The sequence below is a fragment of the Culex pipiens genome, chromosome 1 (assembly GCF_016801865.2).
Source record: "Culex pipiens pallens isolate TS chromosome 1, TS_CPP_V2, whole genome shotgun sequence".
Lineage (NCBI taxonomy): Eukaryota > Metazoa > Arthropoda > Insecta > Diptera > Culicidae > Culex > Culex pipiens.
In genome coordinates this window covers 98,478,925-98,503,019 of record NC_068937.1, presented here as the reverse complement: position 1 = coordinate 98,503,019, position 24,095 = coordinate 98,478,925, and the positions used below count along the sequence as shown (strand labels likewise).

Sequence of the window (24,095 nt, the reverse complement as noted above, 5' to 3'; positions counted from 1 at the left end):
CGGGAAATTAGCCATTTTTGGACTTCTCGATTCCCGGGAAATTTGGTCGAGACTCCCGGGAAATTTTATTCTTATAAATATCGAACCAAAATTACTAATTTAACCAGAAAAACATTTGAAAAATTCGAAATTGTTTAGAACATTGGATGCTCAATGTTCGATTTTTAAGTTTGAATAAACCAATGCTTCTCTAATCTTCTTATTCTAAACGTGTAAATTTTAACTTTTCAAAAATTTCAATAACTTTAATTGAGAGTAACCAAAAAATGTGGACCCCAAAATTAACCTTGAAACATTTTTAGCAGTTACACACCAGGAATGAAATATTTATTAATTCTAAGAGGAAAAACCTTTTCAAGATAAGTTTATTTTCCGTATCCTCTCTCAAGCATAGCAAAACTCATAATCTTGTTTTTTTAATTCTAAGTAAGTCAATTTCGCTGTATCGAGGTCATTTCCTTTTTTGATGTCAATAAGTCATTTTGTGTTTTGCATATTAAATTATATTTTGAGAATAAAAATCAGGCATTCTTTGTAAAGTTAGTGTCCGCTAATTGTGACCATTTAAAGTTGACCTTAAGAGGGGAAAAATCAACTTATGTAAAGTTTTTGTTTTGTGTCGTTATTTATCATATTGCAAAAATGCCATATTGCATAAATGGAAAATTATATATTAGTTTTTTTTTTTACTTTCAAAAAATCTATTAACAAGTTCAACAACAAGTTTGTGCAACTTTTGAAAAATCACTCAGTGCGAATGAAGATTCGTAAACATTTTAAACTGCAATTTCGAGTCCCAAAAGGCTCAAGAAACGATTTTATATTTGTAGATTGAGGGAAAAAATCAAAATGAAGATATAGTTCCTCAAAATAATGAGGTTACTTAAATCAACGTTTTATTGGATTAGTATGAATTAATTTTATCTGAATTCATTAAAAAGAAACGTTTTATTACTTTTCTTTTAAGTTATTGACGCTTTTGGCCAGTTAAAAAAATTCCCGGGTCCCGGGAATTCCCGGGAAATGGCAAAACTCAACTCTCGATTCCCGGGAAATTGAAAATCTCGAGAGTCGTCACCCTCTATATTTGATCAACATTTTAGCAAAGAAAAAAATCTGGTATGGAAAATAGATAAATCAAAAGGCAATTACAATTTGTTTAAATGACAGTACAATTTCCTTTTTTCAATGTGTGAATATCTAAGGCAAAAAAATTATAAAGCAATCATTAATTTCCATTTTTTTTCTGCAGCAAATCCACTGTTGCAGATTTTGATACATATTTTTCCTTTGGGTGTATGGATCGAAGCAAGCCGTGCACGCGTCGTGACGTTTTGAATTTTTGCTCCGCGTTTTTTTTTTTTCGTTTCTTATTTCGTTTATTATAGTTTTCAAAGTGAATTTTAAGTTTAATGTTTTGATTGCCCGGGAGGTTCAGAATCAGATTTCGAGTGCTGAGCGACGGAATTTCAAATTGTAGGTCAAAGAGAAGTGTGATTCGTGAACTGGAAATTCAGTGGCAGTTTTTTTGGGCAAGTAAAACCGATGTCAGGGACCTTCGAGGGTGAGCTTGCCCTAGCTAGAAGCAGAACATTTTGAAGCTGCTGGTGGAAATTTCGGTGCTGTCGGGAGCGATTGATGCTGAATGGTGGTCGAGATGATCGAGTCAAAGATTTGGATTTGTCTCTATGTTTCGTCCTGGATCGTTTTGTCCTATCCCGGTGAGCTCTTTCCTTTTTGGAACTTCGTTTAATTTTCACGGAACGGAACGGACAAAAATATGGGAGTGGCCGTGGCTGACTGGTAACGGTGTTCGCTTTGTAAGCGAATGGTCCTGGATTCGATGCCCATCTGCTCCCAACGGAAAAGTTTAAGACTTTAAAATACTTGAAATACGTAATATGAACTAAAAATCAAAGTCGCTCGAGGCGGGGTTCGATCCCCCGTTCTATGGATTGGTAAGCAAAAATGCTAACCACTGCGTCATCACAGCTTGGTGAGCTTTGACTGGAATTAGGAAAACTGTTACTACCAACTAAATACGCGCTGCACGCAGAAAAATTAAGCCTTATCAATTTGATAAATCACATTATCAACATTAATAAGTTTGAGTTATTGTTTTGATAACGTAGATTTATCGATTTGATAAATTTTAATTATCAAGACGATAATCTATATTGTTGTTTTGATAAATCAAATTATCGCTTAATTTTTTCGCATGCACGTTTCTTCCTGTCATCTAAAACATAAACAAAAACAACTGAGCGGGGAAGTGAGCTTGTTTCCACAAAAAGCCGCTGTATCCAGAGAATGTGGCCACGGATCCCGTATAAAATCCAACGGATAAGTCGCAGCCGCACGGTTAACCAATCGCCCTCACCCTTTAGAACCGAAGTAACGCCGCTGGATCCCTTGAAGCGTCGGAAAAGGCATCCTTCAAACTTCCGGTAGCAACATCCTAGTCCGGGAACAACGTTTAAGTCCGGCAGCACCAGAACCGGAGCTAAGGAAAATGGCAACAGTCGCCCAGCAAGTAGGGAAGAGGCTGTCGTTTCCCATGGAGGCAGAAATTTATAGTGGTAAGTTTGCACTGCGATGAAAAAAGTATTTTTAGGCTGGTATAGTTCTAAGCATTGCTATTCTTTTTTCAGATGTGTCTCTCAGCTCATCCGATCTGCAGCTTGATCTGCAGCCTGGAAAGTTGAAACATCCCTTCGCAAACTGTGGAAGTGACCAGAAAACATCCGATGACCATTCACCTAGTACGGTGTACACAACGTTGCTGCTGAACCAGTGCAGGTAGAAGTTAACATAATTTTCGTGGTGTAAACTCACAATTGTAAATGTGAATTAATAAAAAAATGTAACGTGATTTGTTTGATTTTAATTTATATAACAAAATACAAAAGAACAACCTGCAAAACGACGATAAATAAAATTTTCATACTGATAAAAACGTTTATTGCTTCAATAAAATATTTTGTCAACGTGATTAATATTTTTATCGATTTGATAAATTTAGCTTTTGACGTTTCATAAATGACGTTTATCAATCGATAATTTATTTTGTCAAATTGATAAATAATTATTATCAAATTGATAAAGAAACTTATTAAATTTGATAAAATAAATTATTGGTTGCCAACCGATAATTTTATTTATCGAATTGATGGCAGAAATTTATTGAATTGATAAATCTTTTTTCTGCGTGTGGGTTTTTATCCATTTGGCAAGGATCCGGAAGTTCTGAATAACGTTTGAATCCGATTGATGCAAACGTTGCGGGGCTTGTCGGTTCAAGCTGAGGTATTTCGCGCACGGCTAGCCTGCGTAGAAATGGGTCACCGAAGCTCGATAGAGCTAACACTTTCCAAATGCCTATGCGAGTTATTTGCATGTATAGAATGTAAATCTAAAATACATGGAAACAACTCAATTTGTAAGAAGCGGCCGCGTGGCTCCGTTTGGTTGGTTGCACACACACACACACACACACACACACACACACACATATTTTTCCTTTGGGTCTATGATTTTTTGGTCGGATTTCGAAGGGGGTGCGAATTAAGGGATTACATACATGTATATCGGCAATAAAGTCAAAGGTTAGTATGAGTACACACTTCAACTTTTTTTAAATTCCTTTTACATGACATTAAAATATAAATTTTCACCTACTAACAAAACAAATTTAAAGATATTTGGTTGCATCATTGCCGAGATATAGCAATTTCAAGTTAGCAGTTTAAAAAAAAACGGGTGCCACGATATCTCAACACTGTTTTGACCAAATCGGCTCAAAATTTTGGTGAAGACTCGTTAAACCGATTCCGTGTGCATGACGAAGCCCGATTTTCAAAAAGTTTATTTAAAAAAAAAGATAAAAATATTTTTGTGTTTTTCATATAAAAAACCGTTAGTTTTTGATTTTTGTATTTTTTTAAAAAGCAAATTTTAAAAATTGGGCTTCGTCATGCACACGGGATACATCTTGAGAGTCTTCACCTCAAGTTTCAGCCAATTTGGTCCATCCTATCTCGATATATCGGTGCACCCGTAAATCAACTCGGGGTTTAGAGAAAAACGCCAACAAAATTTTACAGCCCGCTTTGCGCATGGCAAAATTTTGAGCTTAAATCGTCTCTTACTCAGTTTAATCATGAAATATCTTCATGAAACTTTCAGGAGTGATTGATAATCATCTAGATTTAACCAATATTCTGTAATATAAAATTTTATGATTTTCTACATGTATGTAACCCCTTAATCTTGTAAAAATATTTGCAACGGCATAAACAAATTATAAAAAAAACTATGGTAATTTTTTTAAAAAAGGTTCATATCCGGATTTTTTTTTCAGATGTCCAATAAACGAGATTTTTATTTTGGGACTATCCATAAACCACGTGAACACTTTATTTGGGAATCTGTTACCCCCCCCCCCCCCTCGTGGACAATTCTCCATACAAAAAAACCTTTGTTGTATGGATCGAGGACAATCGCCATACCTCCCCCCCCCCTAAAGTATCCACGTGGTTTATGGATGGTCCCTTTTTGCTTTTTGGGTGTTGGGTGATTCAAGGCTGTTTATAAAAAAAAAACAAAAAGCAAAAATCAAAAATTTTCTTCATTAGACCCTTTTAAACAAAAAATCTAGATGAAAGCAAAATTTCGATTTAGTTTTCTACACCATTATCTTTTGTAAAGAACCCTCTACACTTCAAAAGCAATCTAATCTCGCGTAAAAAATGAAGAAGCACAGCAAGGGAAATGCTTGTTTGTGTGCTTCTCCGAGCGCAGTGAGTGGGTTGTGCATGTTCTCATAACCTCAAGGACAAAAAAAAATGGGATCAATTTAAGCCCGAGGATAACAAGAGTTTGATTTTTTTGTCGCAGTTCAATCCTTAAAATTGGGACCTTTCTAAAAAAAAAAACTTGAAAAAAGTGTTGCTGATGAATGATTGAGAAATTCACCGCCCAATGAGCGAGCTTTCATGCCTTTTGGAAGAGGAAAAAAGCTGCAGATTAAGACGGGATTTGAACTGAATCGAAAGAGTGGAAAATAAGAAATAAAAGAAGTGAAAAAAGTGCAAACGGAGGGAAAATCGGCGATAATTAGCTCTGGCGATTAAAAGATGCCCTGTCGGAAAGGGGGATGGGGTGAAAAAGCGTTTGCGAAATGCCAACTGTTTTTTTTTTTTAAGACTTGGTCCGGTTTGTACTAATTGAAAACTAAAGAGGCCAGACAGATCAACTACTACCCAGTCAACTCAATCGGATCTTTGAAACGGAATTCAATTCGAATCGTTTACGTATTCTGTTTCAACGCAACAACCGGTACGTACACGGAATCGTGAACGATTCGAATTGAATTCCGTTTCAAAATTCCGATTGAGTTGACTGGGTATGTGCTTGATATTTATAAAATTTAACGGGTTAGGCTAAACTGGATTAAATGACATTGACTATATTTAATCACATATCAACGCGTTCGATATTTTTTTAAATGCAGAATAAAAATTTAAAAAAAAGAATAATAAACATTACCCAGTTCACACCTTTTCTTGTCAATTTTAAGCTGTGTCTGACGGCAACACAAAATTTGTTCCTAAAATTATCTCTGACTCATGAACCGGTTGAAACTTTCACCGAATCGACGCTGAATCACCCGCTAGTACGCTTCTTCGAATGTTAAACCAATCATCGGCCTGGTTTGCATCTTAACACCATTATGTTGTTGTTATTATTATTTATGTTGACTTTTAAAACACTGTTTAACGATGTTTGGCGGTACGCGTTTTTTTGCCTTTTCCAATAGGGAGAGAGACTTTGAAATCACAGGAATAAACTTCTTGGAACTGGGTAAAAATCAGTTTTGAATAGTATTTAAAATTTGAATCATGTTGGTTGGTTTCAATTTTATTTTATAGACCTTTTCAATAAATGGAAGATTTTGAATAGCTGGCAACACTGCCTAAATTTTGTAAAGCTCAAGCTAAATCTATATATAATAAAAATTTCGACGGTTTTGTTCGAACGCGAATCAGTTCAATACGGAGCGTCGGATCGAGGTGCTATTTGTTGCATTGGGTTCGTATAAGTCCAAGGAAGGTTCTTACGCCAAAAAGTTTTAACTTTGGCCACTCTGAAACCGATTCCGGAAAATCTGCAGATTGTATGGGAAAAGTTACGTAAAAACAGGAGGCTGAATAAGCAAAAAAGTTAAAAACGTCAACAAACGAAAAAAAGGCAGAACGAAGTTTGTCGGGTAAGGCTTGTTTATTCATAAATTATTGGAAACGTATTTGGTAACACTGCCATGAAACAGTTTGAGTTGAAATTAACTATATTTAAAAAAAATAGGAAGGCTTCGACGATCACGGTATAGATAACGTAATTTTTATTAAGTATCAACATAAACATGGTATGCGATAAAGAGCCATTGATTAAATTAGTCTCCGTTTCAGGGATGACACCCGGATTTGACTCTCTCTCTCTCTCTTTCTCTCTGTCAAACGATTACCGGCACAGACTTACCGCGCGAGGGATTCCCCTTATCGAAGGCCGCCGGCAAAGGGTGGCGTCGCGATTGGACTGATACTGCGGGAGTGATAGCGACTAGGGGGCTAGGGTGGTTCCATTGGAGCATGGGATTTTATTAGGGGTTTTGAAAGTTACTGGTCCCTTCATAAAAAAAAACCTTGTGATAGTGTTGCCAGAAAATCTATTATTATAGAAATAGTGAAATATATTTTTTGCAATTCCGTCGTGAAACTACTTACTTTTCCTGTCATTCTTGAACGACGAAATAGCCTACTTTTCTGTACCAAAAATAACAGAATCGAATAGCAACACTTTTCAAAATAAATGCTGAAAAGTTCTACTTTACAGCACTGAAATGGGTGCTGAAAAGTTGAACTTTTCAGCACTTGTTTTGAAAAGTAACACTTTTCAACATTTTTTTGATTTAAATGATTTATTGACAAAATACATGAAAATTCGACTTAAAATTTCACTCAATGGGTGTTTTTTGAAATTGCAAAAAATGTTGTATGGAACTCGTTGCAAAACTTGATTTTTTCAGCACTTGTCGTATTTATCCAACTCGGTGAACCTCGTTGGATAAATGTACGACTCGTGCTGAAAAATCCTCTTTTTGCAACTTGTTGCATAAACTACTATTAAAATTAAATATAAAAGGGGGTTTTGGTTGACTCTATCTTAATAATTTAAAACTTCAACCTAAAAAAACAACTTGATCCTAGATACAATATATCACTCACATAATCACTCAAAAACAAATTTCAAGATGTAGGTCCCAGAAGTTATTTTTATTAAAATGTGCATGTCACATTTTTCCAGTATTAAAAAATCTTGAAAACTGTTTTGACTATTTAATCAATTATAATGTGATAACTCTTAATAATAGTAAGCAAAAAATGTAGAAATTGTGCGCAATTCGAATTAATAATATGCATTTATAAAAATAAAACCTAACGCGACGTTTTCATATAAAAGCTTTTCCCGAGGATTGGCTATAAGTTGTTGCAAATATTTTTTCAAACTTTATGTTGAAAATCCAGAAAAATTTAACAAATTTCTGTTTTTTTTTTTTCTTAAAACAGTTATCAATTTTCGTTCAGTATAAGCAGAGATATGCCAAATTTCTTCAAATAATTAGTCACTTTCTTCAAAATGTATGGGTTTAGTTACCTCCCCAGATTATTTGAATGATAGTAATCATTTTTATGATAGTAATATTACATCAAATTTTGACAAAATGTATGGAAATTATTCTATAATAATCATACAAAAAAAATCAACAGACAGTGTTCATCATCTGGAAAATACTTTAATCCAGAAATTTTTGATAAAGACACTTTTTGTCCTAAGAAATTGGGCATATCTCTGTTTATATTTAACCAAAACTGATACTTTTATAGGGAAATTGTTCTGAAATCTGTTCTCTCAATCTGATTGATTTTCAAATGTTTTAAAATGATATGACAAAGGATTAAAAAAATTATTTGGGAACCTCCTGGGGTAAACAAATGCTTTTTGATGAAATACGGTTGTGTTTTAGTCTCAATTTTTTATCCGGGAAATCTGTTGCTGTGTTTTCACGACAAATTGTATAAAGAAAAGATTTTTATTCGAATTTTAAGGTTATTTCCAAGAAAGGTAGAAATCTGGTAAATTTGGTTAGGATACTGGTCGTCAATTATAAGTCATAAGGTAGTTCTGAGTCTCTCAAGGTATATTCAAATTAAATTTGATGGATGTAAACAGTGTTGCAAATGAGTGATAGAAAAGCTATCAATAGATTATCTCTGCACCAAAAATATCCGAGAGTATAGCGGCCGTCACTATAGCTTGTGAAATCTCTTCTTTTGTCTCGCGATTCCTAGCGATGGCATTCTCTCTCTATCACTCATTCCCTTTTCCTCGACTCTGCGCTCTCACCGCTGAGTCTCTCAATCTCTCCGAAAACTGCAATGAAAGCACGCGGGACGGCGATTAGGATCCAACCACGCACGCCGTCCCGTTAAACTGCGCTTGCGAAATTGGTTTTTGTGGCGGCTTTTGTGGTTAAACGCTGTTGCGATAGCATGATCGTGGAAGCGGGAATGAGAGAGAAAAGGAAAATGTCAATCGCGAGTGTGTAAACACGAAAACGTGTTCGGCTATGTTCGGCGCTGAGAGTTTCAATGAGGAGAGAAGAGCAGTTGTATTTGAGGCATGATTATTCAGACGGGATAATTGTAGTTGCTGAGAGCTGATATTTTGATATTTTAACAACCCTGGATGTAAACATCAATCCATCGATTTTGATCGACTTTTCTCAAGAAAATTATATAAAAAGAAATCTTTAAAAAAAACCTTTGACTCCCCGACGAAATATTTCGAAGGACCCCGTAAAATGTTGGGTCATTTTGTCATATATCAGATTTTTTTATCATAATTTTTTTCTAGGAAACACACCGTGACTATTTTTTAACAAAAATGGAAAATTGACTCAAAAAACTTGTGATTCGGGAATTATTTTTGGTGAAAAATTCCATGATTTGAATTCCGGAAATAAATTCCTGGGAAAGTTGACTATGTAAAAGGAGGCAAAATGTTGTTTCAATTTCTAATTTATAAAAAATGCGCGAATATCAGGGGCCTCGCTAAATAAATATTGCTTAACCCTTTACAACTTAACCCCGCCTTTAGACGGGCTTCGATCTAAAAAATCGCCAAAAATCAATTTTCCAACCGATTTTTGATCTGAAAAAAGCATTGGAAAGAAGAACTCTTAAAATTTTAGAAAATTTATGGGTTGGAAGTTTTACTTGTTTTATGTGACCAATGTTTTTAAAAATGTCATTTTTTAGGAGTCAACTTTGGCTGTGTTTTTTACTAACATTTCCTATATTTTCAGTAATAAGAAGCATGCAGTAATTTTTGTAGTGACCCAGACTATGCCTCTACGCATTTTTTTGCAATTTAAATGATGATGGTGCCATTTTATAGCAGAAAATGTGAAAAACATGCAAAAAATTGAAAAAGTGACTGTAAAAACGTGAAAAATTAGATAGGCAAAATGCAATGATAGGAGGTGGTAGAGTAGGCCAAATACTACCAAAAACAAACATACAGTCATGCCCCGGTTTTGCACGCCTCGATTTTGCACTGCCCCGGTTTTGATTCGTTCAGCTGCCTCGGTTAAGCACGGTCCAGTGCTTAACTGAAGCACAGAGCTTATGGGATTTTGGCTATATGGGAGACATTGGCTTTATTCGTATGAAAAATCATGCAAACATCAAAATATTATAGTGTTTTGGAATCGGGATGATGTCAGCTATCCATTGAAATTATTATTTCATGAAAATTTTCACAAAAATACGTATTTTTCCTGTATTTTGAAAATACAATGTTTCTCGAAAAAATACTCAAAATTATTGTTATTGCAATATGGGTATCAAATGATTGGAATTTGTTCATACATTTCGAATGTTAAATTTTTTTTTGAAAACACTCAAAATTTTCACAAAATTACGTATTTTCGAAAAAAATACTCATAATTTCAGTTTTTACAATATGGGTATCAAACGATTGGGATTTTTTTATACATTTCGAATGTAATAACAACATATTTTGGAAACACTCAAAATTTTAACAATTTTACATTTCGAATGTAATAACAACTTTTTTTTAAATACTCAAAATTTTCTCAAAACTACGAATTTTCGAAAAAATACTCCAATTTTCAGTTTTTTACAATATGGGTATCAAACGATCGGGATTTTTTCATACATTTCGAATGTGATAACAACATATTTTGAAAACACTCAAAATTTTCACAAAACTACGATTTTTCGAAAAATATCTCAAAATTTCTGTTTTTACAATATGGGTATCAAACGATCAGGATTTTTTCAAACATTTCGAATGCAATAACAATTTTTTTTAAATACTCAACATTTTCACAAAACTACGTATTTTCGAAAAAATACTCAAAATTTCCGTTTTAACAATATGGGTATCAAACGATCGAGATTTTTCATACATTTCGAATAAAATAACAATATTTTTTGAAAATACTTTTAAAAAAATTGAGTATTTTTTTCAAAAATACGTAGTATAGTGAAAATTTGGAGTATTTTCTCAAATTTGCGTTATAACTTTTGAAATGTGTAAAAAAATCCCGATCATTTGAAACTTTATTGTAAAAACTGTAATTTTGAGTAGTTTTTCGAAAATACGTAGTTTTGTGAAAATTTTGAGTATTTTCAAAAAAAAATGTTATTACATTCGAAATGTATGAAAAAAATCCTGATCGTTTGATACCCATATTGTAAAACCTGAAATTTTGAGTATTTTTTCGAAAATACGTAGTTTTGTAAAAAAATGAGTATTTTCAAAAAATTGTTGTTATTACATTCGAAATGTATGAGCAAATGCCGATCGTTTGATACCCATATTGTAAAAAACTGAAATTTGGAGTATTTTTTCGAAAATACGTAGCTTTGTGAAAATTTTTAGTGTTTCCAAAAAATGTTGTTATTACATTCGAAATGTATGAAAAAATCCTGATAGTTGTATACCCATATTGTAAAAACTGTAATTTTGAGTATTCATTCAAAAATACGTTGCTTTTTGAAAATTTTGCGTATTTTCAAAAAATGTTGTTATTATATTCGAAATGTATAAAAAAAATCCCAATCGTTTGATACCCATATTGTAAAAACTAAAATTATTAGTTATTTGAGCATTCGAAATGTATGAAAAAAAATCTGATCATTTGATATCCATATTGCAATAACAATATACTTTTTTGGTTTCTTTAGAGAAAAAAAAGAAGAATTTTCAAAATACAGGAAAAATACGTATTTTTGTGAAAATTTTCATGAAATTATAATTTTAATGGATAGCTGACATCATCCCGATTCCAAAACACTATATTATTTTTGATTTTTGCATGATTTTTCATACGATTATAGCCAATGTCTCCCATATAGCCAAAATCCCATTAGCTCTGTGCTTCAGTTATGCACGCCTCGGTTTTGCATCCCCCATATGCGGTGCTAAACCGAGGCACGACTGTTAACTAAACAAGATAAATGCAAGTTAAAATACTAAAAATGAAACAAGAAAAACATAAAACAAGAGAAGTAAAGTTTTTCGTAGAACAAAAGTTGCTCAAAATGACCTCCTAAATACGGGAAAAATAAATATTTTCGAAAAAAAAATTTGGGCAGCAAAGGGTTAAAATAGCAGTTTTAATTATTATCAAATTTCTAATTATTTCTAATTGCTCAAAAATAATTGTGAAAATTTATTTTGCATTTATGCATGGATTTTTTTTTTTCGTTAAATGAGAATTTCAGGACCACAAAACGGAAGATTAGGAAAAGTAATATTTCTATGGATTCATTGAAACTTTCAAATTTTTTGCAAAACTATCTTGATGTTTGAAGATTTTGTTGTTGTATAAACTGTCATCCAAAACCAAATCTTATAAATCAAGTTTTAATTATTTTTTTTATTTTGTGCATCACATATTTGTTTTGAAAAAAGTATGCATTCCCGAGCAGACGGAAATAACTTGGGAATAACATTTTTTGATATTTGAAAATACTAGGCCAATAACATTTTATGTTATTTATAACAGGATTTGTTATTCGTCGTTATGATTTTTTTGTTATTGGATTGTTATTGTAATAACAGACTAATAACATTTTTAGTTATTCTTCGAACAAATCTTTGTTATTATTTTTTGTTATTTAACAACTAATCCGATCATCCCAATAACAGTTGGAGGTATTCTTCCATAACAAAAAATGTTATTCCAAAGTTGTTTTGGCTTTCAACCAATATCAGACCAATAACAAATTTTGTTATGATAACATAAACTGTTATTAAACTCTTATGCAAAAATTGAATTTTCAAGAAGATTCCATAACACTTTATGTTATTTTAACAGTATTTGTTATTGAAATGGCATGAATTTAGTTATTACCGTCTGTTCGGGATTCCTCTGAATCAAATTTAATTCATTGCAATGTATTTGAAACTATCTCGCAATTTCCCAACCACACTGCAACCATACCGGACACCGGAACTTATTTCCATTGTACGAATGCAGCACACTTTCCGGGGAAAATGGTTCATTGCTGCTGTCCGAAAACTCTGCTGCTGCTGCTGCACCGAAGTTGATAATGTAATCAAACATTCATTCGCATTCGCATTCGCATTCGCATGGAGATGGTGATCTTAGCGGGTTGCAGACTGGATTTCGTCATGTATATGTGATAATTGTCCAGCCCAGGTTGCTTAGAAATTGATTAGAGGGAATTCAAACCAATTCTACCAGAACAGGACAGGTAGCACCATGAAAGCCATCCATTGCCGGCCGCTCCCATCTCCACCATTCACCGGGAGAGGAATAAGGATTAGGAACACGGGAAGTGTTGATGCTGAATTTACTTAGAAAAAGGTAGCGAAACCGCAGGCTCTTTTTCCCAACCTTATTGTGGAACTCGATCAAACTGACCATTTGATAAAATTTAATCGAATTTAAACAACAAGGATGCGTAAATGTCGCGTGGAGTTGGTAGTTGTGATGGGTAAAGGTCTGGGATTCGCCCTAAGCAAGCGATACGACCATTGGCATAAATGAAGTTAACTGTTAGATTTTTATTCTCAAGGCAAGCAATCGGATGTTGATAATGTAATCAAACATTCAGAGAGCAAAAACATTGAACCGCCATCCCCACTCGTTCTGCTCTAAAACAACTTTTCATTTGGGCTAAAAGAGTCGGACCACACACACAATTGTCGATTTCGGTAATTGTTCCCAACTTGTTTGTTTTGAGCGGCGCCATTTTTCAACCCCTTTCCCAAAAGCTGACAACCGGGCCCACACGTGCACTTTCCATTTGCACAAAAACTATGCATTTTTAACTAAAACAAACTGGAGATGCACTCTGGCACTTGTGCCCCCTCACTCCCCTCCCTCTACCCAATTGTTCCAGCGAGGGGGTGGAAAAACAACATTTCGGAATAGTTTTCCCATTTTTCCCGTCGCCGCCGTCATTGGAAAAACTCTCTGAATGGCACTTTGGCTGCTGCCACCACCACCACCGGAAACTGTAAATTGAAATCATGTGCTAATTGATGAGGAAAACCCTCGTGCTCTGGAAGAGTTGGTCCGGTTACCAATTTGCCACTGTTGCCCTGGCGGCGACCATCCATCAATTGCAGGTCAACTGCAAGGGGCAAATTGGGTCCTAAAATTAAGCATAAATGTGTGATATTATTGTTTACAACGATAAAGATTATTTTTCTGAGTTCTGCTACTGTTTTAAATCAACTTTAAAAAAATAACTTTACGGGCCGCAGAACACAGACAGAAAGGTCCTACTTGACAGCTCGTTTCAAGGGGACCATAGTTGATCCATCAAAAAAATGTTGTCTTGTCGATTTATTTTTTTGCATTAAAATGAAAAAAAGTTATCAGAAATGGTTTTTAATCGTGTTTTTTACCGTTGTACATGAAAATTAACATAGGGCCTTAAAAAAAACTGGATGTTGTAGGCTCTATCGAAAGAGCACACGATTTTGAACCAAATTGCATCAATAACTAAAAAACGATGCAAATGCACATGGGACATTAATGCGATCAGGGGCAGTTTAGGACCCAATTTGGGTCGAACAAAAGTTGGAGGTGAAAAGCTACAGCAAACGCTATTGTTGCAAATTTTTACGCCCAAAAGTAAGGCAAAGTGTGGCAGGAATGCGCCCAAAGTTATGCACCATGTAATTGTTCATGATTCATGGAAAAATTGTGAAATTGCCTTGCATTCCTCTGCTCAGTCCCAATTAAAAGCTTCCAAACCCAGAAACGTCCAACAAAGTGAGCATCTGACCAATTCTTGGAAAACTAAATCTGGAAAACCGTTTGGTTGGTGGTGGTCCTTGGGTGAATAATGGAAACCATTCAAGCGCCGATGCGGAGGAGGGATCCTGATTGAGCGCCTTCAAAGCTCGTCCGTTGTGCACCTGCTGACGATGAGCGGGTCTAAATCGGGGATGAATAGAGCAGTGGAATTCTATGGCAACTACCGGGCTGAATGGAAACACTGTAATGAACACCTGTTTTCTACGTCAGACTTTGTGATTCCTTTCTCACTGGCTGGAAAATCACTAAGTGGCTTTTTTACTGAACTATTCAACTTAACTATCATTTTAAATCTTGTAGTAAAAAGGATTTGCAACAAAAAAAGACTTTTATACAATCAAGATACAACGATTTTGGAAGAACATTGTGGGAGAGATATCAATTTCCTCGTTTTATGTTTACCCATAAGTTCAAACAACAACGAGTTTAATTAAACTTTTTTTTTTTGCAATTCCGAAAAACACTATTTGAATTGAATTTTGAGTCAAATGTCTATGGGTAGTTCTCCGCCAACTCACACAGCAGTTGCCGCGACCCCTCTACAATTTGCGTGATACTTTGTCCTAAGGGGTAACTTTTGTCCCTGATCACGAATCTGAGGTCTCGTGACGGAGGGGCGGTACGACCCCTTCCATTTTTGAACATGCGAAAAAAGAGGTGTTTTACAATAATTTGCAGCCTGAAACGGGGATGAGATAGAAATTTGGTGCCAAAGAGACTTTTATGTAAAATTGGACGCCCAATTTGATGGCAAACTAAAAATTCTGAAAATAAGTATTTTTCATCGGAAAAAACACTAAAAAAGTTTAAAACACTCTGCCATTTTGTGTTACTCGACTGTAAAAAAAATTTGGAACATGTCATTTTAATTGAAATTTAATGTTCTTTTCGAATCTACATTGACTCAGAAAGGTCATTTTTTCATTTAGAAAAAAAAAAATCATTTTAAAATTTCGTGTTTTTTCTAACTTTGCAGAGTTATTTTTTTAGTAACAGTATTCTTTAAAGTTGTAAAGCAGACAATTTCAAAAAAATTGATTTACAAACATAAGGAATTTGCTTATAAACATCACGAGTTATCGCGATCTTAGGAAAAAAAAGTTTTGAAAAAGTTGGTCGTCGTTGATCATGGCCGTTCATGGTCACGCGCGACCAGGGATGCCAGGTTGCAAGATAAATCTGGCATTGCCAGTTTTTTTGAGTGGCAATTTGTAAAATTTAATTTTTTATTTCTTCCAGACTTTGTTGAATTGACGTATGATGTTTATTTTATGAAGCTATAATGCATAAACAGTGAAAATACACCACTTTTGAACACTATTTCGCTCATTACTTTGAGAAAAGTGGCTTGCCAGGTTTTTGCCAATTTTTTTGCCAGATTATTTTCTGCTCAGACCTGGTAACCCTGCCCGCGACAGACACGGACGACGAAACAAAGAGAAACGCAAAATGTAACTTTTTCGAAACTCAAAACCCAACTTTTTGGGGTTTTCTATAGATAGGAACCCCAGCAAGCCTACACAGCAAATTCTGGTGTTCGTTTTCAGTTAATATTTACTGAAAACTGCACTACTGAAATTTTCAGCTGTCAAATTTTGCAGAAATTTCAGCAAGTTTTCACTTTCTGAAAATTTCAGTAGTGCACCCAAAGTTAAAGAACGACGGGATAGTCCTCACGAAAAGAAACGTGAGGAAAGTGCTATTTTGCGAGAGTATAGTCCTCTCGCGTGTTCATTCGTTCATTGGAACAGTTCATCCTATGAGTGGCTTAAATGGACAAATGAACGCCACTTAGTCACCGAACCATGGTGGCCCATACGGCAAAGGCACGGTTCAATACGCCGAAGGTCTTGGGTTCGAGTCTCGGTGCCGGTTCTTTTTTTTTTTTTTTAGACGAACTTTTTTTGAAGATGAACCTATGAGTAAAGTACTCTCGGTAGTTTCGGGATTTATCCTCTCCGTCCGCACACATTACCATTTTACTACCGAATCGTGCTCTTTATCCTCTCGTATGCCGATGCCCAGTTCTGGGTGTACTCCGGGACCCTCTGGGATGGGACATAGGGGGATGGCGTCGCTATTTTTAGACCACGTTTTCCACTTTTTCTCATCGAAACCGACTACTTTATCGACTTTATTTTGCTGGGCGAGATAGGACGCCGTCTATTTTTAGACGATGACTCAGCACTTTTCCACTCTTGCACTTAAAAAAACCAGATGGCAGCACGATGTAACGCCACGTCCCTATTGTATTTCCACGAATGCCCTGGACAATATTTGCCGTGGTTATAGCGCCACAACTCGCTCTCTGTAACAGTATTCCTAATTCCAGTCCACGCTCACCAAGTCGTCATGGCCTAGTGGTTAGCAAATTTGCTCACCAATCCAAAGGACGAAGGATCAAACTCCGCCTCGAGTGACTTTTATTTTTCGTTTATATTCATCATTTCAAATTTATGTGTTCTTAACTTTCTCGTTGGAAGCAGATGGGATTCGATCCCAGAACCATTCGATTACAAAGCGAACACCGTAACCAGTCAGCCACGGCCGCTCCCTCATCACCATTTCAGGCTGCAATTATTGAAAAACTCGTCTTTTTTCAAATGTTCAAAAATGGAAGGGGTCGTACCACCCCTCCTTAACGAGATATCGATAAATGAAGCTCGGATTCGTGAACAGGGATAAAAATTACCCCTTTTTCCGATTTCGTGTGAGCTGGTAGGGAATGACGCTTATTAAATTACAAAAAATAATATTTCAAGAAATCGACTGTTAAAAGGATGGCTCACTCGATTAAGTAACTTCTACTATACTATTGCAGCGCATTGCAATAGCAATTGGTTTCATTTGTAGGAAAACTCATTACAAACCTGTCAGTAGCACAAGTGTTTCACTAGTGCGTTACGTTTTAGTTGCTCAAAATTGAATTTCGTACAAAAGCTTTGATTGCAGACAGGGACTTTTGTTCGCCATGATTTTTTGGACGAATGTTTTACATAAAACAAGATCAATACGATACAAAGCAAGATCTTTACTATGATCCCAATCAAATCCCAATAACCAAATAAAGGAGATCTTAAGCAGCGTTGGCAACTGTCAATGTATATTGTGACTAACGTCGAAACTCATTTCAATCCTTAAAAAGAACCAAACAAGTTTTTTCTCCTCTTCCAGCTGCAACAAACTATCAGTAATGAACCACTCCCACGCGTCAATACAAAGTCACCGGTGAAAGTCCAGCTCAGCTTCGTTATCTCATACTGGCCACGCGCTCCCACGCAAAATGAACGAGGACACCCGCGAACTGGCCGCGGACAGCCGGTACTACTACTTCATCCATCCGCCGCGTCACCACCCACGACCTGCTCCAACAACGGAACCACCCAACCACCGCGATGACGGCTTGCCGTGGGACGACTTCTGGAACAACGACGTCGTTGCCATCGTCACCAACAGCTCCTCCACCGAGTCCCTGCTGACATCGCCCGAGAGTGCGCTATCGTCGTCGGAGCAGACCCAGCTGCTGCTGTACGACATCTTCATCCCGCTGCTTGGCGCGCTAATCATCGGGCTCAATCTGGCCGTCGTCATTTCCAGCTTGCTGCTGCTGCGAAAAGGTTAGTAAGTTTTTTTTTATTCGAATTAGGTGGAACAGGTGAAAAGTGCTTCTTTTTTTTCAGCCATAAGGGCGCCTCCAGTCAAATTTTTATATTTAGAATTTGTATACAATTTTTTAAGTCGTAGGAGCGCCTCCACTCAAATTTTCAAAAAAAAAATCGCTCCTCGACTTGGCGACTTTGCGACTAACTGAAAAAATGCAAACGACTTGAAAAAAAAACTAAAAGGCGCTTCAAAATTGAGCCGAGAAATTGGTGAAACTTGGTGAAAGCCCTATTTTGGTCAAAAATATAGTTTAACTTGAATATTTTTCCTTATAAAAATAAATAAATTAGAGCAAATAGCTAAGTAGATGTCATCTACTCCAATCTACCCATAAGCACACCCCTGAATGGGAGCAATTCTCCACCAACACCAGAAATGGATTTTATTTGTATTTATTGATTTGGATTTGATATATCTAAACTTTGTGGGGGCCTTCCCTATGACCAGTCTCCTCACAATTTTGGCAGCTATCCATATATATTAGGGTGGGTACGGATTTTGAAAAGTTCTCAGATCAAGTTCTGGTGTGGTTCCCCTTGTAGGGCATACCCATAGGGACTCTCACGCCAAATTTCAGCTCATTTGGCTGAAAACTGGCTTGTCTCAAGCGAGTTCAAGTTTACATGGGATTTACCATGGGAAATTTTGAATTTTCGTTCATTCGCTCCTACAGGCCTGGGGAAAACATGTAGAAACTTCTAGGATGGCCAGAAATGAGCGGAATCGTCTGGAGAACAACTTTCTCTAAGAGACCAGGTCGATTCGTTCAACCCCCATCGAGCTCAACGGCAATACATCCGGGGTTTTCGGAACCAACGGTTTTCCCCAGAAAAGCGTCAAATTGTCCTTAGCATGCTATGAATGCTTGATGAACACCTCGACGCCTTATGTCAAACAGCTACCACGTGGACTAGCATCGCCTATGAAAAATTACTTTTTATTACTTTTTGAACTATAGAATTATCATTTATGGTAATCCTCTTACTATTTAGCTGTATTCTGAACCTCCAAATAAGAAAAAAAACTGTTATGGTGCAAATTTTACAATCACGTGGTAGCTGTTTGACATGTGGCGTCGCGGTGGTCATCAAGCATTCATAGCATGCTAAGGAAAATTTGATGCTTTTCTGGGGTAAACCGTTGGTTCAGAAAACTCCGGATGTATTGCCGTTGAGCTCGATGGGGGTTGAACGAATCGACCTGGTCTCATAGGGAAAGCTGTTCTCCAGACGATTCCGCTCATTTCTGGCCATCCTAGAAGATTCTACATGTTTTCCCCAGGCCTGTAGGAGCGAATGAACGAAAATTCAAAATTTCCCATGGTAAATCCCATGTAAACTTGAACTCGCTTGAGACAAGCCAGTTTTCAACCAAATAAGCTGAAATTTGGCGTGAGAGCCCCTATGGGTATACCCTACAAGGGGAACCACACCAGAACTTGATCTGAGAACTTTTCAAAATCCGTACCCACCCTAATATATATTCAAATTCTGCAGTTTTTGAAAGAATTTTCTGATCAACACCAAGTCTTCGGCAAAGTTGTAGGTATTGATGAAGATTATTCAGAAAAATTAGGCAAACAGAAAAAAATCTTGCCGATTTTTTATTTAACTTTTTTTCACAAAAATCAATTTCCCAAAATTGGTATTATTTTAGGTATATGTTTTAGGGGGCTAAATTCCGCAGCTCTGAGAAGCATGATCAAAAATTTTGCCGCCAAGTTATGATTTATAAAAAAAAGTCTTTTGAAAAAAATCGAAATTTTTACGCATAATTTTTTTTATTTCATTTTTTATGTAAAATAAAATTTGCAATCGAAAAGTAGTTGACAGATTTTTTGATAAAGTGCCTCGTTTTCAAGATATAGCCACCGAAAGTTTGATTTCAGCGAAATATTTGCAATTTTTCGATTCAAAAAAATATTGAACTTCTGACCGTTTCTGAAAATATTTTTATTTAAAGTTCAGAGAATGTGCTATAAAATTTTCTAAGAGACGTTGAAGATTGGACCTCTGGTTGCTGAGATACAACGGCTTAAAGAAAAAGAAATATGAAAATTTTAGTTTTCTAAGTGCAACCCAAACAACCCTCCATTTTCTAATGTCGATATCTCAGCAACTAATGGTCCGATTCTTAAAATTTTCCGATCTGTTCGAAAACTATATTTTTTAAATCAAGACTAACATTTCAAAAGGGCGTAACAATCATGCTCAATTTGATTATGATGCAGAAAAATGCTTTTTGATCACACATCTTATTTCACTGAAATTTTGTTTTTTTTTTAGAAAAATATTTTTTTAAATTTTAAGCAAATATTGAAGGGGAGGGAGGCAACGACCATATTAGAACCTTCCTTTTTCAGCAGTTTCAAACTTTTGGTAAGTTATTTTTTCAGTCAAAAAATCATCATTTAACAAGTTTTCTTGTAATTGATCGGAAAAAACTATAATGTTAAAAAAACTTAATATTAAATTTTGTAGGCTTTCAATAACGTAAAATAAATTCCAAAAATACGGGTTTTTTTGTTTTCAATTTATTTCAAAATATTTTGTGGACTTGAAAAAGTCTAAAAAATTAAAAAAATCTTTTTTCATGCAAAATTTAATTTGTTATCGAAAATTATATGAAACACTTTTAGCAATTCCATCGTAAAACTCCTTACTTTTACCAAAGATAACAGAATCGAATAGAAACACTTTTCAAAACAAATGCTGAAAAGTTCTACTTTTCAGCACTGAAATGGATGCTGGAAAGGTCCTCCAAATGCTAATGAAATGGGTGCTGAAAAGTTGAACTTTTCAGCACTTGTTTTGGAAAGTAATACTTTTGAACATTATTTTGATTCAAACGGTGGGTTGACTAAATACATGGACATTTGACTTACAATTCAATTCAAAGGGTGTTTTTCAGAATTGCAAAAAATGTTGTAAGGAACTTGTTGCAGAACGTATTTTTTTCAGCACTCGTCATATTTATCCAACTCGGTGAACGTCGTTGGATAAATGTACGACCCATTCAGCCATAAACGCTGGTTCGGCTTGGCGGTAAATGTTCAGTTTTTTTGCAATTAAAAATGCACACAACCAAAAATTATTTTCAAAATTTAGGAAAATTTCTTACATTTTTTATGTTTTTCTTTGTTGACCGGACTGCTGATTGCAGAGTTACTCTCTAAAAGTTTAATGCTTGTGGAAAAAATATTTTTCTCAGTGTGCCCTCATTTTTCAACTCGAAGTCCTTCGTAAAATGTTGGTTTGATTTTCATTGTTAAAAAATGAATCTTTTGTGAAATTTCATGCTAAAATAAAAAAATAAACTTAAAAAAACATTTGTCATGACAAAAACGGTCAAAATAATATTGGATTTTTTCCGTGTCTCTATTTTTCTGAAAAATCTTATGCGAAAACGCTCAACCAAACCACAATCTTATGCGTAACTTATAACTTTGCTGACTGAGCTACGTAGCCCAGTGGTAACGCTTCCGCCTCGTAAGCGGTAGATCCGGGTTCAAATCCCGGCTCGGACCAACACAACTGGTGATCTTTTCCCTTCTGGAATCGATTGCTTACTAAAGGGAAAGGTAGTGTATCGTCACAAACTGGACCTTATCACGACACCTTAGGGAGGCGACCTATGGAATGTTAACATTAACCCTAACATGTTAACATTAAGTGAAGAATGAAATTGCCACTGAATCCGCCTTGTAAATGCCGGCCCCGATACTCTTCAAGGGTGTTCCCCTCAGGAACTGGGAAAGATTTACTTACTATAACTTTGCTAAGATACCAAATTGATGCGAAAATCCCTCAAAATATACAGATTAAAAAAAAACATACAAATTTAAAAATTTTGAAATTCTCGAAAAATACTCAAATTATGTAATATTTAAATGAATATTTACATAAGATCATAAGATAAAAATTAAAACCCTACCGATTTTTTTTTAAGCGCAAAGATAGTTTTGACTTACTCTGTTGAAACATTGATAAAATGATTAATTAATTTTAAAATTAATCCTCTAAAAACATTCAAAATCTGGTCATTTTTTAAGGTGCACTAATTCGTGTGTTGACACGGTTCCCGTATGTCACACTCAGCTGGCTGCCATCAGACCTTGTCCTAGTTTAGCGAGTTGTTCTAGCCGTGTCTGTTATCCCAGGTACATGTATAAACTCGCGGGAAAGACAAAAGTAGCAGTATGTAGCTCAAAGAGTTGCTTGCTGCTACTTTGTATGAGCAACGTGCAAGAGCAACATTTGACGGGCAGAGTTGCACTCGGGAAATGCAAGTTTTTTTTTTCTCGTCACTCATAACTTTTGGTATTGATTTCAACTATATGTTGTAGTGCAAACATTTTCGAGCATCCCCAAAACACTAGCTATGAGGACCTTTTGTCCCTCATCAACATGCAGATTGAGACATTGTAAGGGCACCAAGCCAAATGCAATCTGGTCGGAATTTGATTAACTCTGTATCGCAACAAAGTGTTTAGTTTACTTTGCAAAATTGTATAAATGCTGGCAGCTGTCGACAAATGCCTCCTTTTTTTAAACGGACTATTTGTTCAGAGATGAAGCCAAAACTAGCTCCAACAATTGACAATGGCTTTTCAGCACACCCTGAATAAGTGATGAGCAACAGCTCGGGCACTGGTGAAATCAATTCTTCACCTGATGCAAAAACGAGGATTCCCAGTTTGGTCGTTCTTCATCCTGGATTTTGCGGGTGCGGGTGGAATCCCCCAAGTCCTCATAAAGAGCAGGCTACGCGTTGCATAACCGGAGCCAAGGCCTGAGTTTTGTTGCGCTCCGCCAGGGCCTGCTCCGTCGGCGTGCACAGAAGAACATAATGTACAGCTGGGACTACGACTCTGACCTCTGACGGAGGAAGAGGACTTGCAGGGAAGCAACATATGAGCATAGGCACAGGAAGTGGATGAGCCCTCTATGCATTTGGAACGCACGTACAAATAACAGCAACTGTGCAGTTTGGTCAAACTGAAAAATATATTTCCTAAAAGTGGAAAACTGCAAATAGAATGATTCTGCCCATTCCGAAAATGTTAATTTTTATGTAATTCAGGATTTAAAATTATTAAACAAAATTGGCACCTAAATAAAATAATTCAGGATATAGGCGGCAGAACAATGAGAGCTGAATAGGTAACACTCATAAAATCCGTTTGAAATTCATTCGAAGGCCATTCAGCAATCAAATATGGCTTAGGTTAAAAGTAAAAAGAAGTAAAATCCAAAGAAAACATTTTATTTTATTTTTTGAAAAAATACAGCTTAATTTCAGTAAAAAAACTTTCAATAAACTATAGTTCCAAAACAGAAAACTTTATTTTAAAAAATCACAACACAACTTGCAAATCTGAAAAACACCTTTCAGGTCAAAGCTTATTCTAAAAAACGAAAACAGTGTTTAAAAGTACTGCTTTTCAAACCGGGTGCTGAAAAATTGAACTTTTCAGCTCAAATGAATGCTTTTTAAAATCTAAAAATAGATCCTTTCTTATGAAATGAAGAAGTATATCAGATAAATGTGTGCAATTTATGCCAGTTATAAAAAAAATGTTATTAAAAAACATTCACAGTTATGGGTTGTAACTTGAATAATGGGTTGTAACAATAAATAAACAATAAAAATCTTGGAATATTATTATTGGAAAAAAATAAAAGGGTGCTCAGTCTTCAATGCTATTCTATGAATCACCTAAAAAACAATGTATAGATAGTAAACTTTGCCGTTACACAACAATAAGACCGAACATACACTTTGACGCGAAACGAGAACGATCCAGGATATCGAATTTGATGTTCAGTATATGATTATGTATAAAATCAAAACTTTTATGACAAAAATTCAGAAAAAATAAGACAAAAATCACTTAACATTCCAACGCCCAAGGCTCCAAAAAAGTTGGAACGGTAACTTCAACTCGCTGGTTCTCGGGCAGAACTCACCCAATCAAGACGATTCC

The 24,095-nt window shown here is 35.6% G+C and overlaps 2 protein-coding genes across 7 annotated transcripts in view; one reads left to right on the top strand and one right to left on the bottom strand.

The window, feature by feature from the left end:
• Positions 1 to 24,095, bottom strand: part of LOC120425560 (FERM domain-containing protein 8) — a 151,561-nt gene that overhangs the window by 26,929 nt on the left and 100,537 nt on the right. The window lies entirely within an intron of this gene.
• Positions 1 to 24,095, top strand: part of LOC120425562 (5-hydroxytryptamine receptor 1A-like) — a 43,944-nt gene that overhangs the window by 5,782 nt on the left and 14,067 nt on the right. For 3 of the 4 annotated variants that reach the window (XM_039590123.2, XM_039590126.2, XM_039590122.2), the window contains one exon: positions 17,621 to 18,063. In XM_039590123.2, the coding sequence (XP_039446057.1) occupies positions 17,730 to 18,063 (334 nt within the window). In that variant the 5' untranslated portion in view covers positions 17,621 to 17,729. Of the gene's footprint in view, positions 1 to 17,602; positions 18,064 to 24,095 lie in introns of all 4 variants that reach the window. The other variant, XM_039590124.2, reaches the window with a different exon arrangement.